At 35.6% G+C, this 18,837-nt stretch overlaps 1 protein-coding gene, 1 long non-coding RNA gene and 1 pseudogene across 3 annotated transcripts; all 3 read right to left on the bottom strand.

The window, feature by feature from the left end:
- Window positions 1-1,758: 1,758 nt before the first annotated feature.
- Window positions 1,759-6,473, bottom strand: LOC122078959. 2 transcript variants are annotated; one of them, XR_006140239.1, is made up of 2 exons: window positions 5,936-6,473; window positions 1,759-2,161 (listed from the first exon to the last, which is right to left on the bottom strand). It is a non-coding gene; the product is annotated as an uncharacterized LOC122078959 (long non-coding RNA). The 2 variants fall into 2 exon arrangements; XR_006140238.1 differs by having other exon boundaries at window positions 1,759-2,149.
- Window positions 6,474-7,124: 651 nt separating this feature from the next.
- LOC122077911 lies at window positions 7,125-9,546 on the bottom strand (annotated as a pseudogene).
- Window positions 9,547-13,636: 4,090 nt separating this feature from the next.
- LOC122078151 (uncharacterized protein At1g28695-like) lies at window positions 13,637-18,591 on the bottom strand. The gene is made up of 3 exons (XM_042644011.1): window positions 18,383-18,591; window positions 17,879-18,277; window positions 13,637-14,275 (listed from the first exon to the last, which is right to left on the bottom strand). Exons 1-3 carry the CDS (start codon window positions 18,527-18,529, stop codon window positions 13,724-13,726), a joined length of 1,098 nt encoding a protein of 365 aa, XP_042499945.1. The 5' UTR covers window positions 18,530-18,591; the 3' UTR covers window positions 13,637-13,723.
- Between the last annotated feature and the right edge of the window lie 246 nt (window positions 18,592-18,837).

Raw genomic sequence — 18,837 nt, 5'->3', positions numbered from 1 at the left:
TCTGAAAACTTAATGGCACCAACATAAGTTTGCAGTATATACTTGTATGGACTGAGTTTCTCTAAGGTCACTGAGTGGGCCTTAGATGCTTACGGAGGGGTATGTTGGGAAGGTTTTAAAACTCTATAGGGGTTTGTGATGGAGTAGTGAACCTCACCACACAATGAAAGAAAACTTCTCCCTACTAGGAATGCTCTCAAGATTTTGAGGCACAATTTGAAAGGAGGCTCGCGTTATCGGTAAAAAAAGATGATATTTTAAACGTGTTTTAACTAACTATTATATGGACTCGGAGTTGAGACCCTATCAGTTTAACTCTCCTAGCTAGTCTCCTTACATCACTTTAGTCCATCCTCCATAGCATCTCTCTTCTCTCTCTCACAGACACACACACACAAAAGTATTCTCTCAATTACAAATCACTATCCCACTATAGAAGGCCTCTCTATACTCTTTAAGAACCTTGTGGACGGGCAACTGATACAGTTGTTGCCTCGATGCATGCCCCTTTTATTTTCTCCCTTAATCTTTGTTGATGACTTGATATTTGTCAAGGTAGATCCTGTATCCGTCTCAGCAGTTATGGATACCTTTGACACTTTTGCTATGCATTCTGGCCTTTCATATGAATAGGTCAAAGTACATCATTAGTGGTGGGGTGAAGCATCAATCTTGTGTTTAGTTTCTATCCCTGATAGGATTCACTAATGTTCTTCCCACAAGATTCTATAGGAAGCTCAAGATAGCAGATTGTGCTCCTCTATTTGATTATTGGTTAAGAAAAGATGGGAGGGATGGAAATCTAGGTTCCTACATATGATTTGTTAGATAGATATGCTACTATGTAAAAATCTGTTGCTTCTATTGGTCAAGGATTGAAGAGTAGAGATCATCTGTTTTTTGAGTATCCATCCACCTATTAAGTATGGATGGAAATTTGTATCTTATGGTATCCACAATACATGGCACGTCTTCCTAAGTCCTCCTAACCCTTAAATCACTAATTGGGCATCCAATTAATTGAGATGATCTTTTGGAGTCTGGGTTAACAGAGCCTGGGCTGTAAACCCAAAACTACAAAAGAACCCCTGAGGCTATGTTTGGTTGACAGATAAATGAAAAGGAAAGTGAAGGGAAGGGAAATTTTTTTTTTTTTTTCTGTTTTAAATCGTTACAACAAACGGAAGTGAAGTGAAATTAATTTACCTAAAGTTATTTGATTAGATGTAAAATTTTTGTAAAATTTTATAAAACTTATAATCCAACCCGCTTTGCAGGTAATTAATACCCTATGATGACGTGAAAGTTCAAAAATATCCTCATCTTGATGATGATCCTCATGGTTTAGGTTCTCAATTGGTCAGTTCGATTTTTTGTCTAAATTTGACTCAAGTTACATTATGTTACCAAGTCAACCCAAAATCAAACCATTAAAGAAGTTTCAGTTCATGATGGTATGATTTCTATTATTGTTTGTTATTGGTTTGTAATCAACTACAATCGAGTTTAAAGAAATCAATGGGAAAATTCTTATTCTTGTAGGTTTTCAATTTTTTGTCAGATTACTATCGAAGGCTTGATTTTTTTTATTGGGTTTATTCTATTTTCAATTTTTATCGATGGTTTGGTTTCGGTTTCTACCAGTGTCACAAAACCCAACCCCATACCATACATGTTAGGGTCAGTCTGGTCTGAATATCGATCGACCAATTAGGCCCAATAACTACCTCATCAAAATCTACAGAAAAAAAAAAAAAATGGATAGTAAACATTCAATTATGACACAAAAGGCTGAATAGAATCACATCAACTACACAAATCATATTAATTTACAGATACATAAGATCTACAAAAGCCAGCAAGATAATTTGCCCAGTGCCAAGCTGCAACTAAAATAAGCAGGTTTAATGAAAATACTCGCTATGATTTCTTTTGCTTCAGAACTTCCTTGAGTTTCCTCCCAAGTGCAAATGCAAAAGTGGAACCGCTTTCTCGATCTGTCTATGCCTTTGTTGAATGCTACTAGCAAATTGATATCTTTCAGGGAATTCCTACATGCACACACAAATGTCCTGAGGACCAAGAGATGTGTTTTTAACTACAATCCTTTCATTTTCTTTGGTTGGGAATACTTCCAGTAGCACATAATCTGTGATCATTTCTTGCACATTAAACAAACAAAATCTGTTAAAAAAAAAATCAGAAATAATGACATTCAATAGCCATTTGATCAATGCATTCAATGGCCCACAAAACACCACAAGTAATATAAAGAATTAAAAAAAAAAAAAAATGGTCCAATGAGCAGAATACAGATTAGATTGTATTTATCTTACTGCATCAATGGCCTTGATCAATTGGTCGCATAAGTCGAATAACCAAGAAGGAAAAAACCAGATTAATGAAGGCCTCCTTCCCCCCAACCACCCCAACCCCTCAGAAAAAAAAAAAAAAAAAAAAAAAAAACACTAAAGCAAAGCTTCCAGACTATGATTAATTCACACCTGTTGACTATCACACCATAAAATAAAGATAGATTCAAAAGAAACCAACAAGTGCAGAAAATCTAAGCAAACATTTCTAAACTTCAAGGCCATATAATAAGTACATCTAGAAGAAAAATGGATCCACAACTCCTTCAGCATCCAAATACCAAATATAGAATAAGCCTTGAAGTGCTTAAGTCACTAGCATATCTTTCCTCTCACTTACACGAAGAAGAAACTTATTAGGATAAAAATTGAAGACCTGAAATCTCCCCCTTTGTTCTTCTAAAGTTAACATCAACAATAATACAAAAACAATTAACATCCCAATGGCTCCCACAAGAAGTCATAGACAAGAAGAAATTCCAAATGAAACAATTCATTCTTAAGCCCCAAGAGGGTCATATCCAAAGTCCTCCTTGCAATACAACTTAGATCTGATCAGAAAACAATTAAGATCAATCTATTTTGTGCCTCCCCAAATTACCCAACATATAGAAGTAAATAAAGCTTGATTATCCAATGAGGAACCATTCAAAAGGAATAGGTGTAACGACCATTCCATACATTCCTTATTAAATAATAATCACTCATTTAATTCAGCCTTAACTCGAGATCGGATCAGATGGGTGATATGATTTTAACTTAACTCTTACTAGAGGTTTATTTCACCAATGCTGTAAAAGATGTGTGGGTTGAATTCTCATTATACCGTTATAAATTTATTTTCTTATAGTTTATTAACTAACAAATATTATAAAACAAGGTACTGTAAACAATGTTTCTCACAGAAAAAAAAAGGATAGTAAGAAACAAAAATAAACATGAGTGCAAAACTTATTTTAGATTGCAATTCTAGTCCTTCTCTTGCTTCTGACACCCTACTATGGGTCTTCTAATTTCAGGTTTTTATAAAGCAATGCCGGCTTCCAAGTTCCAACCCATGTTTTATGGTCAATACCCAACACTCATTTGAAGAATAATGTATGAGAAAAGGGATACAAATCATATGGTTATCCTCCCATTACTATTCTTTACTTATTAATGGCCTTCATGGACAGTACATGGGAAAGGTAGCTGCCCATCATGTGTATAAATATCATCTAATAATACATATTAGAAGTTCTCTTAGATATGGCCACTGCATTAAGTGTTGTGTTTTTAAGATTTCAAGTTGTGAGAAGAAATCATCATTCATCATTCATCATTCATCATTCATTTAAATACATAAACAGTACTTGTAAAAAATCAACATATTGGAAGTTGTCCTAGATCTGACAGTGCATTAAGTTTTGTATTTTAATTAAGATTTCAAGTTGTATTATATAATCCATGTCTGTTAGAATTTATATTTATTTTATTATAATTAAATTTCAAAATGCGATTTTTCTTTTATGTGTTTTGTGACTTGTAATGGTGTGGGACCCTTAGGGTCAAGGTAGTGGAAAAGGGTCATAACACCCTATGGGTGTCCTAAATTCCATTTATGGCCATCACCATGAGTGGAGAGGTGGGCAAAGAGAATTGATTGGGATTAATTTCATTTATGAAATTAATTCTTAATTCATGCCATAGGTTATTGCCAAATGGAGGTAAATGGTCAATATCAATATGTGGGTGCCCTAAAGTCCATTCATGGTCACTACCATGAGTGGGGAGGTGGGCTAGAAAATTGTCAATAACACCCTATGAGAGCTCTAAATTTCATTCATGACCATTACCATGAGTGGGGAGGTGGGCTAAGGAATTGATTGGATTAATTCAATTTATTGAATTAATTCCCAATTCATGTCCATATGACATTATTCTCTAATTAACTTGCCATTAATTGGATGTTACTCTTGGGGAATCCAAGAGGGTGCAAGGGTTGGTTTTGGGTCTATATAAACCCAACCAAATACCTTGCAGAGACACACATTCACACATTGACACTCCATCTATTTCTACTATTTGCAACCATACAAGTCTTTCTCTTTCTTCTACTTTCTTTAAGTCTTGTGTAAGGTTAGAGGGGGCTGGTGTGCTGTAGCTTTTTGCTCATAGAATGGACTAGAAGAATTGTCTCATCTTCTAGTGGAAGGTTGTTTTATCTTGGAGGTAGAGATGCAGAACAACCCTTGGCAATGGAGGGCATTAATTACCTTAAAGGCAACACTACAAGTGTGACTCAACCTCAATTCTAATCGAAGCTTCTTCAGTTGCTATGGTGGAGATTCAACATCTATTTGAAGTCTATCCCCGTTTCATTTCAGGCAAGGATCAATACTACAACATCATAGTAGTTTCTATTGCAAAAGCTTTGTATTGCAATTTTTTTTTATTTTTGTAAGAAATTGTAATACAATTACCTAACAATGTCCTCTAATTGAATTTGAACTCTAGCGGTGGGACTTCTTCTTCTCTAAAGAGAGTCAGAGAGATGGAAAGGATTGCTTCAGTTTGGAGTTACCAAGTGGTGGGCTTCTAACTTTTCATTTCAAGATCTAACATTCTTGTTTCAATCATTTAGTATATTGTGTGCTGGATTTTCTTCTGAATTAAAGAAACTTTAGCTTCATGGGTATCTTTGATTCCTTATTTTGATCAAATACGTTTTTTTTTTTTTTTTTTTTTTTTTTTTTTTTTTTTTTTTTTTTTTTTTTTTTTTTTTTTTTTTTTTTTTTTTTTTTTTTTTTTTTTTTTTTTTTTTATCATTTTTTTTTCTTCTTTCTGTTGTTACTTTTACCATATTTTATGCATCTATCAGCTTTGCAAATAAAATCTGGAAATGGTATTGAAATTGAATTGATGGGTTTCAATGGAACTCATACTCTTATTTATCCAAAATTCTAATTTTACATGTTACTTTGGAGAATGGCTTGACCCCACGAGGCTGCATTCTCATTGCCTCTCACCTAGAATAGTTACTCTGTTTTTGAGTTTGGAACTGTTGAAACTGATATGCATATCTCTACTTGTTCTTCTTTCTCCTTCTTGAGTCTCCATCTTTTATGAACCATTACCATAGTTGTCACGGTGTCAAATCGATCCAAGGTGGTGGAGGGGTGGCTAATCGATTAGCCGATGAATCACCCGTTATGGCGTTGCCATGGTGGTCAAATCGCCCATTTGTCATTTTTTATTTCCCCTATTTTCTAAAGTTGTTTAGTATGCTATTTTTTTATTTCCCCTATTTTATAAAGTTATTTAGCATGCTACAAGCCTACAATATATACCCTATAACATATAAAACCAATATTAAACGACATCAAATCATCAAAAATCAACATGAATTATTGACTTATACAGTTACACATCAAGTCATCAAGTATTCAAGTCATAAAAAATCAACATAGCTCACTTTCTCAAAAAGTAATGGAAGAAAGCTTTTTATGCACAAGAGTTCCTATAAATTCCTTTACAAAATAGAGCCAATAAACATAGATAAATAGCAGTGTATGATAACTCACAACAGAGTGATGACAATTGACCAAAAAGTAACAATGCCTTACACCACTGGAAAATTTTCAACCTGTGAAACCGAACACAGAATCGCATATCATCCAACTAGGTACTGCAACTAAAAAATAGAATTATTACAACTACTGCCCCGCTGAAACAGAGAAGAAAGAGAAGAAGAAAGAGCAGCAGAAACAGAAGAAGAAGAAGAAGAGAAGAAGGAGAAGCCGAGAAGGAGTTGTTTTCGTCAGTGATCAGTCATGTCGCAGAGAAGAAGAAGACGACGAACTGAAGAAGAAGAAGGAGAAAGAGAAGCAGAGAAGAAGACGAAGAAGACGAAGAAGAAGGAGAAAGAGAAGCAGAGAAGAAGACGACGACGAAGAACTTAACTTGTGTTGGAGAAGGATCGAAGTAGTAGCAGATGAGAAAGTTTCTTCTCTTGCTGCTGGAGAAGAATCGAGCCGTCGAGGTCGAGGGTTCAGTCGAGGGTTTTTCCTCTCTTGTGGATTTTCAGTAGAAAAATCAAGACTTGAGTGAGACAATAGAGATTGACTTGGTCGAGGCCTGAGGGTTTTGTTTTGTTTTTATTTTTCACCTGCCTATAAAATTATAAGAAATAGAATATTGTTAATAAATTAAAAAAAAAAAGTACAAAAAATCGATTGCCTAGTGTTTCCAGCGTGAAATGGCGCCAACAGCGCCGCGATGCCGATGCCTATCCAACTTTGGCAACCACCATTCGAGACTCATACAAATTTTACCATCACCCTATGCTGGTTTTACCACCGGGATGCCAAAACGCTGCCAAGGTATCGCCATGACAACTATGACTATTACATTATGCAGAACTTGAGTTATCCCATGAATCTTCTAATTTCTCTACATAGAGGGAGTAAGGTGGTTATGGCTTTGAGTTTGGGTGATTTAGTGGAACTTATGATCTTAAATGACGTACAATGCTTATTCGTCTTGAGCTGGTTCTACTCTTTGGAAAATGTATGATTCTTTTTGTTAGTGATGCATGAAAAAGATGAAATGGCCTTTTTTTTGGGTTGAATGTTAAAATAGTTTACTCCAATTTGAGAACAACCTCACAATTCTTTCAACCCCTATAAAGCACAGGAAGTTAGTCTCATCACGAAAAAAATGGAGGAAGATCATGTAAAATCAGGTACAGTTTGAGAAAGAAATGCTGAAATATCAAAATTTGAGATACTTCATAGAAACACGATTAAGTTCCAATAACATGTACCCTACCACAAGTACTGTGACTCCACTGGCAGAAGCACTGATAAGGACATAAAATGAAGGCTTATGAACTATCTTATTATACCGTTAAAGGACATAAAAATGTTAAGATCAACGAGGTTGCATCAGTTAAAAATTAAAATAAAAATTAGAAGCATTAAACTTAGAAAGAAAGACTTACATTAATTGATTCCTTGCGAGCATCATGCAGCTCATCATTGCTCATGCGTTCCTTCATAAAAAGAATTTGGCTGAGTGATTCAGCATTTTCCAACTCTCCTTTCTTATCATCTAGCTCTTGCTTCATTGACTCCATCTTTTTCAGGACTTCTGCGTCAACATCACCCCCATGTGTTTCATCACTTCCAACGTCTCCTTTAACAGCTATATTTCCAACTCTAGTGCTTGTTCAACATCCAGTTGCTTTTCTAATTGAAGTATTCTCTCGTGGATTTCTTCATTTTGCTTCTGATATCAAATGTCAAAGCCAAATAATGAGATTTGATTTCTCTAAGTTACACAAAATTATATGCTTGTTGTAATCTTGATAAGAAAATTCAAGGCCTACTAATACCAAGCACACCTGATGATCATTTGCCAGTTTCATCATGTTTTCATCAGGCTTCTGCTTGAGTGTTTCATTTCGAAGAGATCTGTTTATCATTGCAGTCTGAAGGAAACCCATAAATAGTATTAATAACTACCAATAAGAATGTTAAACACTTCAGTAGATCATCATCAAAAGCTGCTACAACTACTAATATAGTAGCCATGCAAATTTCAACATGTAATATTATCAGAAAAGGGAAACAGTGATTGTTCAGGGCAAAATTTACCAGACCCATGCACAAAAATGTGAGATCCATCTATTTTTTGTAGCTGCTAATAAAAATGTAATAAAAATTAGTGCAAATGAACTTATTAATTGCCTTCAGGTTCTACTTTCCTCTCATAGTCTCTCTCATCTCTCTTCATTAAATGTGGGCCCCCTATATGATGCATCTAGGTCCATCAAATGCACTAGACATCCTAGTCCACTGAATGCACTCTTTCGCTGCTAGCTATTGGCTTGGCATGTAAGATGCCAATATAAGCCGGCACCGCGTAGATCCCTTGCCCTAAATATTAAAAGAACAGGGAAAATTTTAAAGACACATGTTACCTTTTCCTTATTTTCCTGTAGTTTTCTTCTTTCAGTTTCATTTTGTGCCTCCCGCTTCTCCAACTCCTTGCCACGCTGCTCAAGCTCTTTCTTCTGAGATTCCAAATTTCCCTTAAGTTTTTGATGTTCCAGAAAAATTTTCTAGACATGGTTCTGAGCTTCCTGGTGCATTTTTTTTGTTTCTCTATTAAACATAAAATAAGAATAAAGTAAGATTCTGTAGCTAAAAAGCTCACATGATATCAAAAAGACGAGAAAATGAATGTAATGAAGGGCTTGATTCAATATATATATATATATATATATACACAACAGGTATGCTATATTTCCTCAGCCTCATGGAGATACCTACTTTCATTATATAGTTGTTGTAGCTCATCTTTCTGATCCATCAAACGGCTAAGAGACAGAGTACTCTCAGTGAATTTGCACTCCATTTCATTCAAGTGCTTATCCTTGATTTCAATCACATTAGTAAGACTTGAAACAAGTTTCTTCTTCCGTTCATCTTCCACAAAGGACACACCCTCAGAGGTTTAAATCCTTTCTGTATGAACTGCTCACTCCCCTATAATCCCCCCAGATTTGTAGTCATCTTCACAGGCAACCCAAGCATATATACTGGACCCTTTGTGTTTCCTTCCATGCCAATCTATTTTTCCATGATGATCTACTTCATATGCCCTCTCAAATGTCATTGCATTGTTAAATCCCGACCAATCTTTGTTGAACTCTACAATGGCAGTCCCTGAATGACCCTGATAATTCCACAAAGGACACACCCTCAGAGGTTTAAATCCTTTCTGTATGAATTGCTCACTCAGCTTGGAACTACTTTCCCCCACATATATTCCATCCTTGCAATCAGTTGGAAGGTTAACAACAATACCAGTCCAAGGCCAAACAAATACATCATTGTTCCAACCACTTGGGGATTCAGAAACAGCCAAGTTCTGCGACAGAGACCCTTCAGGGGCTATTGAACTCTGATCCATTGAACTTTCAGCCAGGTAACCTACACATAAAATACAACCAACACAAGTCAAAAGAAACATATCAGTCGAGGATGGATACCCAAGATAAAGAATGGAAAAAAAATTTACTCGGTACGATGGCATCTATATAAAGCTTCACAACCCATCCACTCAGTCCCCACCAGAAAGCTACCTCAAAGCCACCTGGTTTGAGTGACCTTAATAGTCACGTACCCATGGTGCAGGTAATCTGCAAATTGGTTTGAGTAACCTTACACCACTAGCTGCTTCATTTGTTGTTGAGCTTTGAGAAAAGCAAGATTCCTTTTCTGAAATAAGTAAACCAGTCATCTGATTTCCTAAACCTTGCTATTATATACAGCTTCAAAAGAGATCATTTCCTAAACTTGGGATGCTTCTTCATAGAAAGGATCTCGAGTGGTTATCCTTGGAGATGCAGCGAGTGTGTCCACAAACTATCATAGATGGCATCTCAACCCTGCATTTGCCAAAATGATGGCATCTCTCAGCAAGTGGTGTAATTTAAGGCTCTCACAGAGATTTTTTTAATTTCCCTCTATTTAAAAAATTAATAGAAAAATAAAAAGTTCTTTGAATGAACTATGTTATTAACCCACATGGGCAACCCATGAACAAATCGGATCGAGACACATTTCAATTAACTGAGACCATGACTTACCTGTCACCAATCCTTTTGATCCATCTTCTTTATATATTCTCTACACCCACATATGCATTTATCTTACAATATATCCAAAACACTCATTTCTTCTTATATTCATTTGGGATTGTTGTAGCAGCTGATTCTCGCTCACTAAAAACCTGCAATCAAAAGATGAGAAACTTGTCCGGAGGGGTGCACTGGGAAGGAGGCTCCTATGCCTCAATCAGTAAAAGAGTGTTAGGAAAGGAGGATGGAGAAGCATAGCTTAGAGTGTTATGAGTGTCTTACCCTTAATTTCACTAACTCTTCCTTATATGGTGATCGATGATACTGTTTATTCGATGGCAGGTTGCTTTCCTTGTTAATGTGGACCTAGGAGTTATTAGTGGATGAGTCCTTATCCTAGCTGAGGTGGCAGATCTCATAACGGTTAACTTAATCACAGTCACTTTCAGATCTGATAACTGTCAACTCAACCATGGTGGAGCTTGTTGACAATGATCAAGTTTACAACTGGTTATATATGGATGTCATTAACCTATAGTTAGATATGGAATCTAGGTAGTACGTGGATGGTGGGGAAGAAACCCTATGGTGGGACATGTGATCGATATAGATGGGCATCCTTTAGATGGGTAAGCGAAGCCAACCAACTTCCATTTGATGAAGGCGACTAGCCCCTGGTCAGTATAAATAAAGAAGACCAGACCTGGATGGATGAAGAACACAAGGTTCTGTCAGAGGTCGCTTTAGATGTGATATGTGGGGTCAACCAATTCCAATCACATGGAGCTAGTCCAATGTGGTTGGGGACGCATTGGTGATGACCAGGAGTGATCAATGGCTCTCTCGTTGTTTGGTCCTCCCATGACGCGCTTCTGTCTCTTGTTGGCCAATTACATTTGATATATCAGAGATATTTTGTTATCTTTATGCTTATAAATGATATTTAATTATTTGAATACGTAAGGAAAATATATTTTTTATTTGTATACTTAAATAAGATTTTTTTTTGTAAACACTATATAATGCATTGAACCAATTAGGAACCAGAATCAGCTCAGTCAAAAGTAAACTGTTCCGATTCTCAGGTAAATGATTACTTGGGTTCCTCTACATTACTTGGCTACCTCCTCCTTCAGGTTTATTAAGACCAACATTGGACAGCTCTTGCTTGGGTGCACTAGGTCACACAGGAGAAAGGTGTTCTTTGAATTTCTTTGGGTGGCTTCATTTCAACTTCTCAGAGTATGTGAGGCACACATTTACAAGTGTTGTTGAAGCTTTGTCAGTCCACTAAGCTCTCCGGATATGTATTTAGAGGTAATATCAGTTTGTAATCTTAGAAAGCGATTCTCTTTTGGTTGTTGCTTTGGAAAAAGGTATTTGGATCCCTTATGGAGGATAGCTGCCATGATTTCGGGTTGCTGGATTCTTTCTTCAAATTTTGTTGATATTCAACTGTACATATCCAATTTTGTAATTTGGAAGTACCCTCCCCACACCCCCCCCCAAAAAAAAAAAAATTTGTCGTTGATATCTTATATCTACATCGTTGTGGTTCAATTAATCCACATTTGGTAGGTAACTAATATATTAGGGCAAGTATTTTCTGTTTGTGAGAGGCCCTTTTACCCATAGACAGAAGTGCGCAACCTAGGCTGAGGCATGGTAGTCATTGCACACCCCTGTGTTTGTGGTGCAAGGGCCTCTCATGGATAGAAAACTTTATCCCAATATGTTATTTTTGTTTAGTATTAAAAAAAGAAAAAGAAAAAGGAGAGGGGTTCACACACTACCAATGTGGAAAAGAATCTATACACTAACACCAATTAGTTGCCTTTTTAATTATCAATTCATGTGGACCCCACTTCAAAAAAAAAAAAAAAAATTTTGTGGGACACCCACTTTTTGTGAGATAGCATGGAAAGAATCCCCATAGTGTCAACGTGCAGCTATTTTACCCAAAAATAAAAATAAAATCAAGTCTAAAAAAATTTAAGAGATTTTTCTAGCTGCCCATCTGGACATGAATTTCTTAGCAACTCTTAAATATTTGTCATGCGCAGTTGATGTGAGGCTTAAATTTTTTAGATAGGTAAACCCAAGGCACCTTGTGTACATTTAATATTTCACTTCATTTAGATTTGCCAAGTAGAAGTTTAAAACCCAAGACTACAAAAGAGTGCACAATATTGACCACAAGAACTGTAGGAGTGCATGAAATTACTTAAAGATGCTTCCCAATAAACGGGACTATGGGAGGATAGTTGGTCAAATTAAGTTCTCAAATTTAACACATGACTAATTCACATCATTCCCCTAAATATCTAACATAAAACTTAGAATTTTCATATCATTCTTTCACGTTATAAAAATAAAGCATTCATTAAGGCTATGTTTGGTTGTAAGGGGAATTAAAGGGAAGGGAAGTAAAATTTTCATATTTTAAAAAGAAATATATGTAATCATTAGCCATGTGACTTTAACATTAATTTTAAATCATTCCATATTTGGTCATAAAATTTCACTTCACTTTGCATCCAAAATCCTTTGTTATAATATGTAAAATAAAACTTACATGTAAAATATATCATTACTAAATATGGTTAAAAAAATTAAATATTTTATACAATTATAGGGATAATGATTATAAACAATTCTTTTTAAAGTATGAAAATTTCACTTCCCTTCCCTTTAAATTTTCATTGTAACCAAACAGAGCCTAAGAGATACTTTTTCAGATAGATTGCTTTGTTAAGCTATTCCCAAAAGAAAAGAAAGAGGAATATTAAGACTTAATAAACCTTTTAGTATGTGCTGTCTAGCTAGCTGCATCATATCTATATTAGCAAATGGTGTATTGGTTTTCTGTTTTGAGCACAACTTAGCATAGACAAGAGGCCATTTGAATCTAGGGTGCAACATTTGCACAACCCCACCCCCCACCCCACCCAAAAAAAAAAAAATGTGCAATGCGAGCTGGGCCATTAGGCTTAAATTGAACAAAATAATGCCGGGCCATGGGCTTAGCCCAATCAATAATCGCATTACCTAACCCCTGTCTCTTGCAGATCCACATGGTAGTGGTACTGAACCAGGATATAGGTTTTTGACCCCACTGTGCAACATATGAGAAAATTTCCTAATAGTAGTAGAAAGTTGACACGTTATAGAACTTAAATTAAACAATTTTATACCTTCATTGTTAAAGAAAGTAAAGACTTATTATGTTTCTATATTCTTCTATACTGCAACAGCAATAATTCAGTCTATTTCAACTAAAATAGGTCGGCTGCACAGATCCTTGCTCTCCAATTATTTTTATTCGAAGTCATACTTGATACAAGACTTGTGCCATGCCATATCTTTCCTCACCAATTCTCTCTAGGGTCATTTAAGGATTGCCCTTGGGTTTTTGAGTTACTTCATTTTGAATCAAATAATTCCTACGTATTGGAGCATTCAAAGGCTTCTATGGAACATGAACATGCAATCTCAAATGGTTTTCTCATAGCTTTCATATATCGAAGTTACTCCCAAATTGACTCTAACATAATTATCCTCATCTCCGTTATAGTAAGTTAATCTACATAATGCTATTTACCTGCATAAGATTATACACCATGCATGAAAGCTAATCGTATGAATGTCCTATAAATTTTTTTATTTTCTTCTATATTATTCAATATTCTCAATGTAATAGCTTACGAACATGAAGTAGGATCATTTATGATACATGTGCACTAATATTGAACCCTATCCATGACTTGATACATGCACTATGAGGAGACCATTTAAAGAATGATGTGTTATTGGTTAAGCGCTTATATTTCTTGGTGTCTTGCTTATACTTGGTCCAATCTCGAAGAACAGACATAAGATCAACCAACTTAGCTTTCATACTACAACAACAATTCGCATGGACTGTTGTCACTGCATTAAAATCTCTACTATCTTTGCAAAATCCACTAAAATAGAGGGTATCCAAGAACCTCACTCTCAACCCTAGTTGTCCAAACATGCCCATATGCATCATCTTGATTAGGACATCTTGCTCTTTCATTCCTGTAGAGTTGTCTTTCATCTCATACCATGAATCAAATAGAGCAATGGTCTTGTTGTTTGATTTAACAAAGTAGAAGCCTGTGTTGATGAGGTTGTCTTTGGAATCTGGATAGCCATTGAACTCATCACAACTAATTTGGAGATCATCATCACCAGTTTGGTTTTGGTTGATCAACCTCAAAAATGGGTTCCTCAGCCACATTACATCCATATCCTGCAACAATAAATTAGGAATAAAGAGTTTTTAGCTGATGAAATGAATTCACTTACGTAGTGTAGAAGGTTAACAAATCAATACTTGAAGAATTAATATAGAATACATAATGAGCAATATGATTGATTTTGGCCAGTACCATTTGTAATTAAGTGATTGGAAATATAATGGTAGAAATATCAAAGATCATAGACGATAAAAATGAGATGAGCAAAACATGACATAGAGATTCATAAAGCCATTGTTCTAGTGGTTGTTTGTCTCTCGGCATCAGATTTATCATGGTAAGATGATCTAAAATTGTCTAATTAAAAACTATAATTAAATGAAATATTCTTTTGTTTTAACTATAACAAAAGGGAAAAAGAACTTTTTCTGCACCTAGACAGAAAGGGGGGCGAAATGATCACCCTACCTCAATAGATATAAAAAATCCCATCCTTATTGAAGCTCTGGTGCACTCTGTGATTGGCCCCCATGCTAATGCAAGGGCCATGCTACCAGGTAGAGAACTCTTTCCCATAACTAAAAACATGGGTTGGGGCAGTGGGATGGGGAGGAAGAACAAGAGTGGGGCAAGGTTGCAGAAGGAGGTAAGTGAGTTGCCGACAGGGGTTTATCGGTACGATCTTGGTTTTTTAATCAGGTCTGATCCTTTTAATTTGTTTCAATCAATCTAGTTCAGTTTTGGTTTCTATTTTGAAAACTCCAATCCATAACCAAACCAATAAGTTTGATTTGGTTCATTCTAAGCAAAACAGATCCTTTTGATTGATCCAATTGGTCCAAGCTGAACTTTGACACCCTTGTCTTAGCGTTTCCATCTTTCCATGAATGAAATTAAAAAATATATATAATATTATTAAAGTAAAAATTATATTAAAAAAAAAAATTTTAAATGGAAAATTTTACGAAGATAGTTTCCACATGAGTCTACCATGTGTTGTTTCTTTTGTTGGCAAATACCATGTGTTGTTTCAAGACATAGGAAGGATGAAAAATAATGCCAACATATATGACTCATTATGTGAATCATCTTTGATTTGATTGGTTTATGAATTATGTTTAGCACCAACTAGCAAGAGATTCAATTTAAGCAAACCTATTGCTCTTTCCTCTGTAAATTTAAGTTAATACACAAGTGGGGGTTGGGAAGAACTCTAGTAGTACTTGAAACTATGGTCCAAAAACCATTTTTAGAATTCCAGTTGTAAAGCAATTAATTAATTGATTGAAAACCATATATCTAAAAATCTATCTTTGTGTAGAAGAAAGGGCTGGTGGATCACAACTTAGTGTGATACAGGTTTATCACCAATATGATTTGGGTAAATCAAAAATGTTGGAGTACTGAGCTGAACAATACTAATAATAGCTTAATCTTATAAAGTGCAACTGAAAAACAAGCTTAAAGATAAAGATTAATAAGTTATTATATATCGTGGAGTACACATTTAGAATATGTAAATGGTTGGCCCTTCTTCAATGTTAGTGGAAGGGTCATTTCGAAAGTGTACCTAGAGACATTGCATGGTGAAAAAGAGACAAATAAGACTTGGATTGGGTTAACAATGGGTTAATGCTTTTTTATTTACATTTAGGATTGAGAATATTCCCTTAATTCATCCATGCTATGGCCGTCGGTGTCATTAGACTGTATTGGGGAGGGATAATTTTGACATCATAAATAGGAGATGAGACTGTGAGAGTGTAATTACGACATAAGATTCCGATAATGGGTCAAATCATCAAAAGAGAAGGAACTTCCTTCTTATATTTTCACAGTTAAAGGAAAACTTGATCCTCATTTTATTATCCTTTATAAGTGAATTTCTGAAGGAATTATTTTTTACACGATTAAAGGAAAGCTATCTTGATCTATAAATTCTTCCTTTCTACACAGTTGAAGGAAAACTCTTTTTTTTTTTTTTTTAAGTAGGTTTTCTTTACTATTGATGAGAAAAAAATTTCCAAAGGGAGGATTTCTTGCGCTACGTACTAATGTTGAAGGAATCTCCCACAACACACCAATGGAAATAATAAGGAGTGGTCACTTGATAGGAATTTTTTGAGGTGGGGTTCAAACAATAGTAGGTTGTTTGAAAATTGGAAATGGTTTCTCTCGATACCTTTAGTCACTCAAGAACAGATAACGATGTAGTGAAACTTGAAGAGAGATCCCTCAAAGCGATCATTTCAAATATTTGGAGTCAATCATAAATAAAGTTGATGAGATAGATGCTGATGTCTCACAGAATTAAAGCGAGATGGACGAAGTGGAGAAATGCTTTTGGAGTGGTATGTGATTGACGTATACCCTTAAAGCTTAAAGGAAAATTCTATAGGGCAGTCATAAGACTAGCTATGATGTATGGGGTGAAATGTTGGGCAATCAAGAAACGCAACACAGACAAGTTGCATGTAGCAGAGATAAGAATGTTAAAATGAATGTGTGACAAAACTAGGAGGAATAGGGTGAGCAATGAACGGCCGATTTGGGAGCTGCTCCAATTCAGGAAAAGATCAAAGAATGTCGCCTAAGGTGGTTTGGAAATATTTAGTGTTTACCTTTGAATTCTCCTATAAGGAGGAGTAACTAGATCCAGATGAATGGACCTAGAAGAACTAGGAGCATGCCTAAAATGACCATTGAAGAGTTGATAAAGAAAATCATGTAGAAGCTTGGTCTAGATTCTAGTATGACATGAAATAAAGTTGTTTGGAGGTCAAAGATCCATGTTACTGATCCCTTTTAAGTGGGATGTCCAAGAGGTGTTGCTTTGTTTCTTTTCCTTTCTTTTCCCCTTTCTTTCCTTTGCTCTTTATTTTGCAAACTTGTCTATCGTGATCTAACTGATTCTATTTAGTTGAGATAAGACTTTGTTGTTGTTATTGTTATTGATTAATGATTCATAGATGCCAAATTCAAAACTCCATCAACCACAAAGTAGAATTTGTGATGGTTTCCACCAATATTTTGTATTAAAAATAAAATGACACCATCCACATAATGTCAATGAGGTCCAGGTAGAAGATAAAAAACAAAAAAAAAAAACCATGTGCGACTGTGCGAAAGCAATAGTGCAGGTGGGAAACTTTTTCCCATGAAAAAGGGTGAGGGATTTGCATCTCACTAACAAGGCAAAATTTTTTTTTTTTTTGATAGGAAATATAAGGATCGTGCAAGCGGAATAATCATAACCAGGCTTCAATAATGAACACAAAAAGACACTTTCCTAATCCACTTCCTTTTGGAAATGGAAATATTGGAAATAAAAATGGATATGGACATGGGTAGTTAATAATGAAATCTCACACCTGCCTGATGGGTAATGGTTGTCTTGAATTTACGAATATCCCTAAGGCCACGGTGAAAGGAAATCTAAGGATCGTGTCCCTTCAACTACGTGGTGAATGAAAATTTCTCCCAAAAACACCAAAGCTATGAGGGTTCTAAATCTAGCTTTCTAATTCCCAAGTAAGTTATTGGGTCAGGTCACCTAGTGGCTATTAGGAAGCCATTCTTCTCAAACCTAGCCAACCCTATAGGGTTGTTGTGAACTAATGATCAGTGAAGAATGTGAGACCAAAGTTAGAACTTACAGTGAAGATGAAACTGTATCCACGCTTGAGAACATCACCAAGGAAGAGAGTTCTCCTCCACATCATCTTTATAAATCCCCTAGACATATACAACTTCTCTCCTCCAACATCCACACCTTCTGTCTCCAATTTATAGCAATGAAGTTTCATAAATTTGCACCGGTCGAAAGCTATTTGATCCATGGCCACAAGCAGTAGATGATCCACCAAACCTTGTGTGTCATCACCCAACCAGAATCCTTCCAAGAATAGATCAAGCATCGTCTTCCCTGGACTTCCCCCATCAGCATAAGCTTTGTTAACCATAGCAATTATCACTGTCTTGTTCACCATTGAAGCTCTCTCCAATGCCATCTCAAGCTCATCTTTGGGTCTTGTAGTCATGATTTTGTTATCACTCTGATGAGAACCCACCAAGGAAATATTGAAATTTCAGAAAAACTATGTCAACCCACATCAGTAATTCCATAAATAATAAGATTGAGAGAGAATATGGGGGCTTACCATTTTGGCTGATGGACATTGGCAGCTCTGAGTTGAAGAGACAAGTATGGAGGAGGAAGAAGGAAACCAGGTGCAGAGATATAGAACTCCGGCGAACATAACAACCACTACAGCCAACTTTGAAACGCTGCTTTTGGAGTAATCCATGACTATGCTTTTCCCTCTCACACTTTTTAAGTTTCATCAATTTTAGTGTGAGAATGATTGAAATCGAAACATGAACCAATAAAAGTGATTGATTTTTTTACTTCCTTTTGCCTTGGAAGAGATGTAACGCATATGAATTCAATTATATTATATTATATTATATATGTACTATTTTGGTAAGGAATTTAATTAATTTTGGTAAAAAGAAATCTGATAAGATGGGATGATGTACAGGTGCAGGGTCCGATCCAGGGGTACTTAAATAAAGTAGGAGCTTTTATTTTGAACATACGGATATGCATCAGTTT

The sequence above is a fragment of the Macadamia integrifolia genome, chromosome 5, assembly GCF_013358625.1.
Source record: "Macadamia integrifolia cultivar HAES 741 chromosome 5, SCU_Mint_v3, whole genome shotgun sequence".
Classification (NCBI taxonomy): Eukaryota; Viridiplantae; Streptophyta; class Magnoliopsida; order Proteales; family Proteaceae; genus Macadamia; species Macadamia integrifolia.
Note: the sequence above shows the minus strand (reverse complement) of the source record. Positions and strands in the feature narration are given on the sequence as shown.

Coding starts and splice junctions, on each gene's coding strand:
- LOC122078151 (XM_042644011.1), bottom strand. CDS start 18,529: ATGGATTACTCCAAAAGCAGCGTTTCAAAGTTGGCTGTAGTGGTTGTT. Junction 18,278..18,382: donor AATGTCCATCAGCCAAAATG/GTAAGCCCCCAT, acceptor GGTTCTCATCAG/AGTGATAACAAAATCATGAC. Junction 14,276..17,878: donor GATACAGTTTCATCTTCACT/GTAAGTTCTAAC, acceptor TTATTGTTGCAG/GATATGGATGTAATGTGGCT.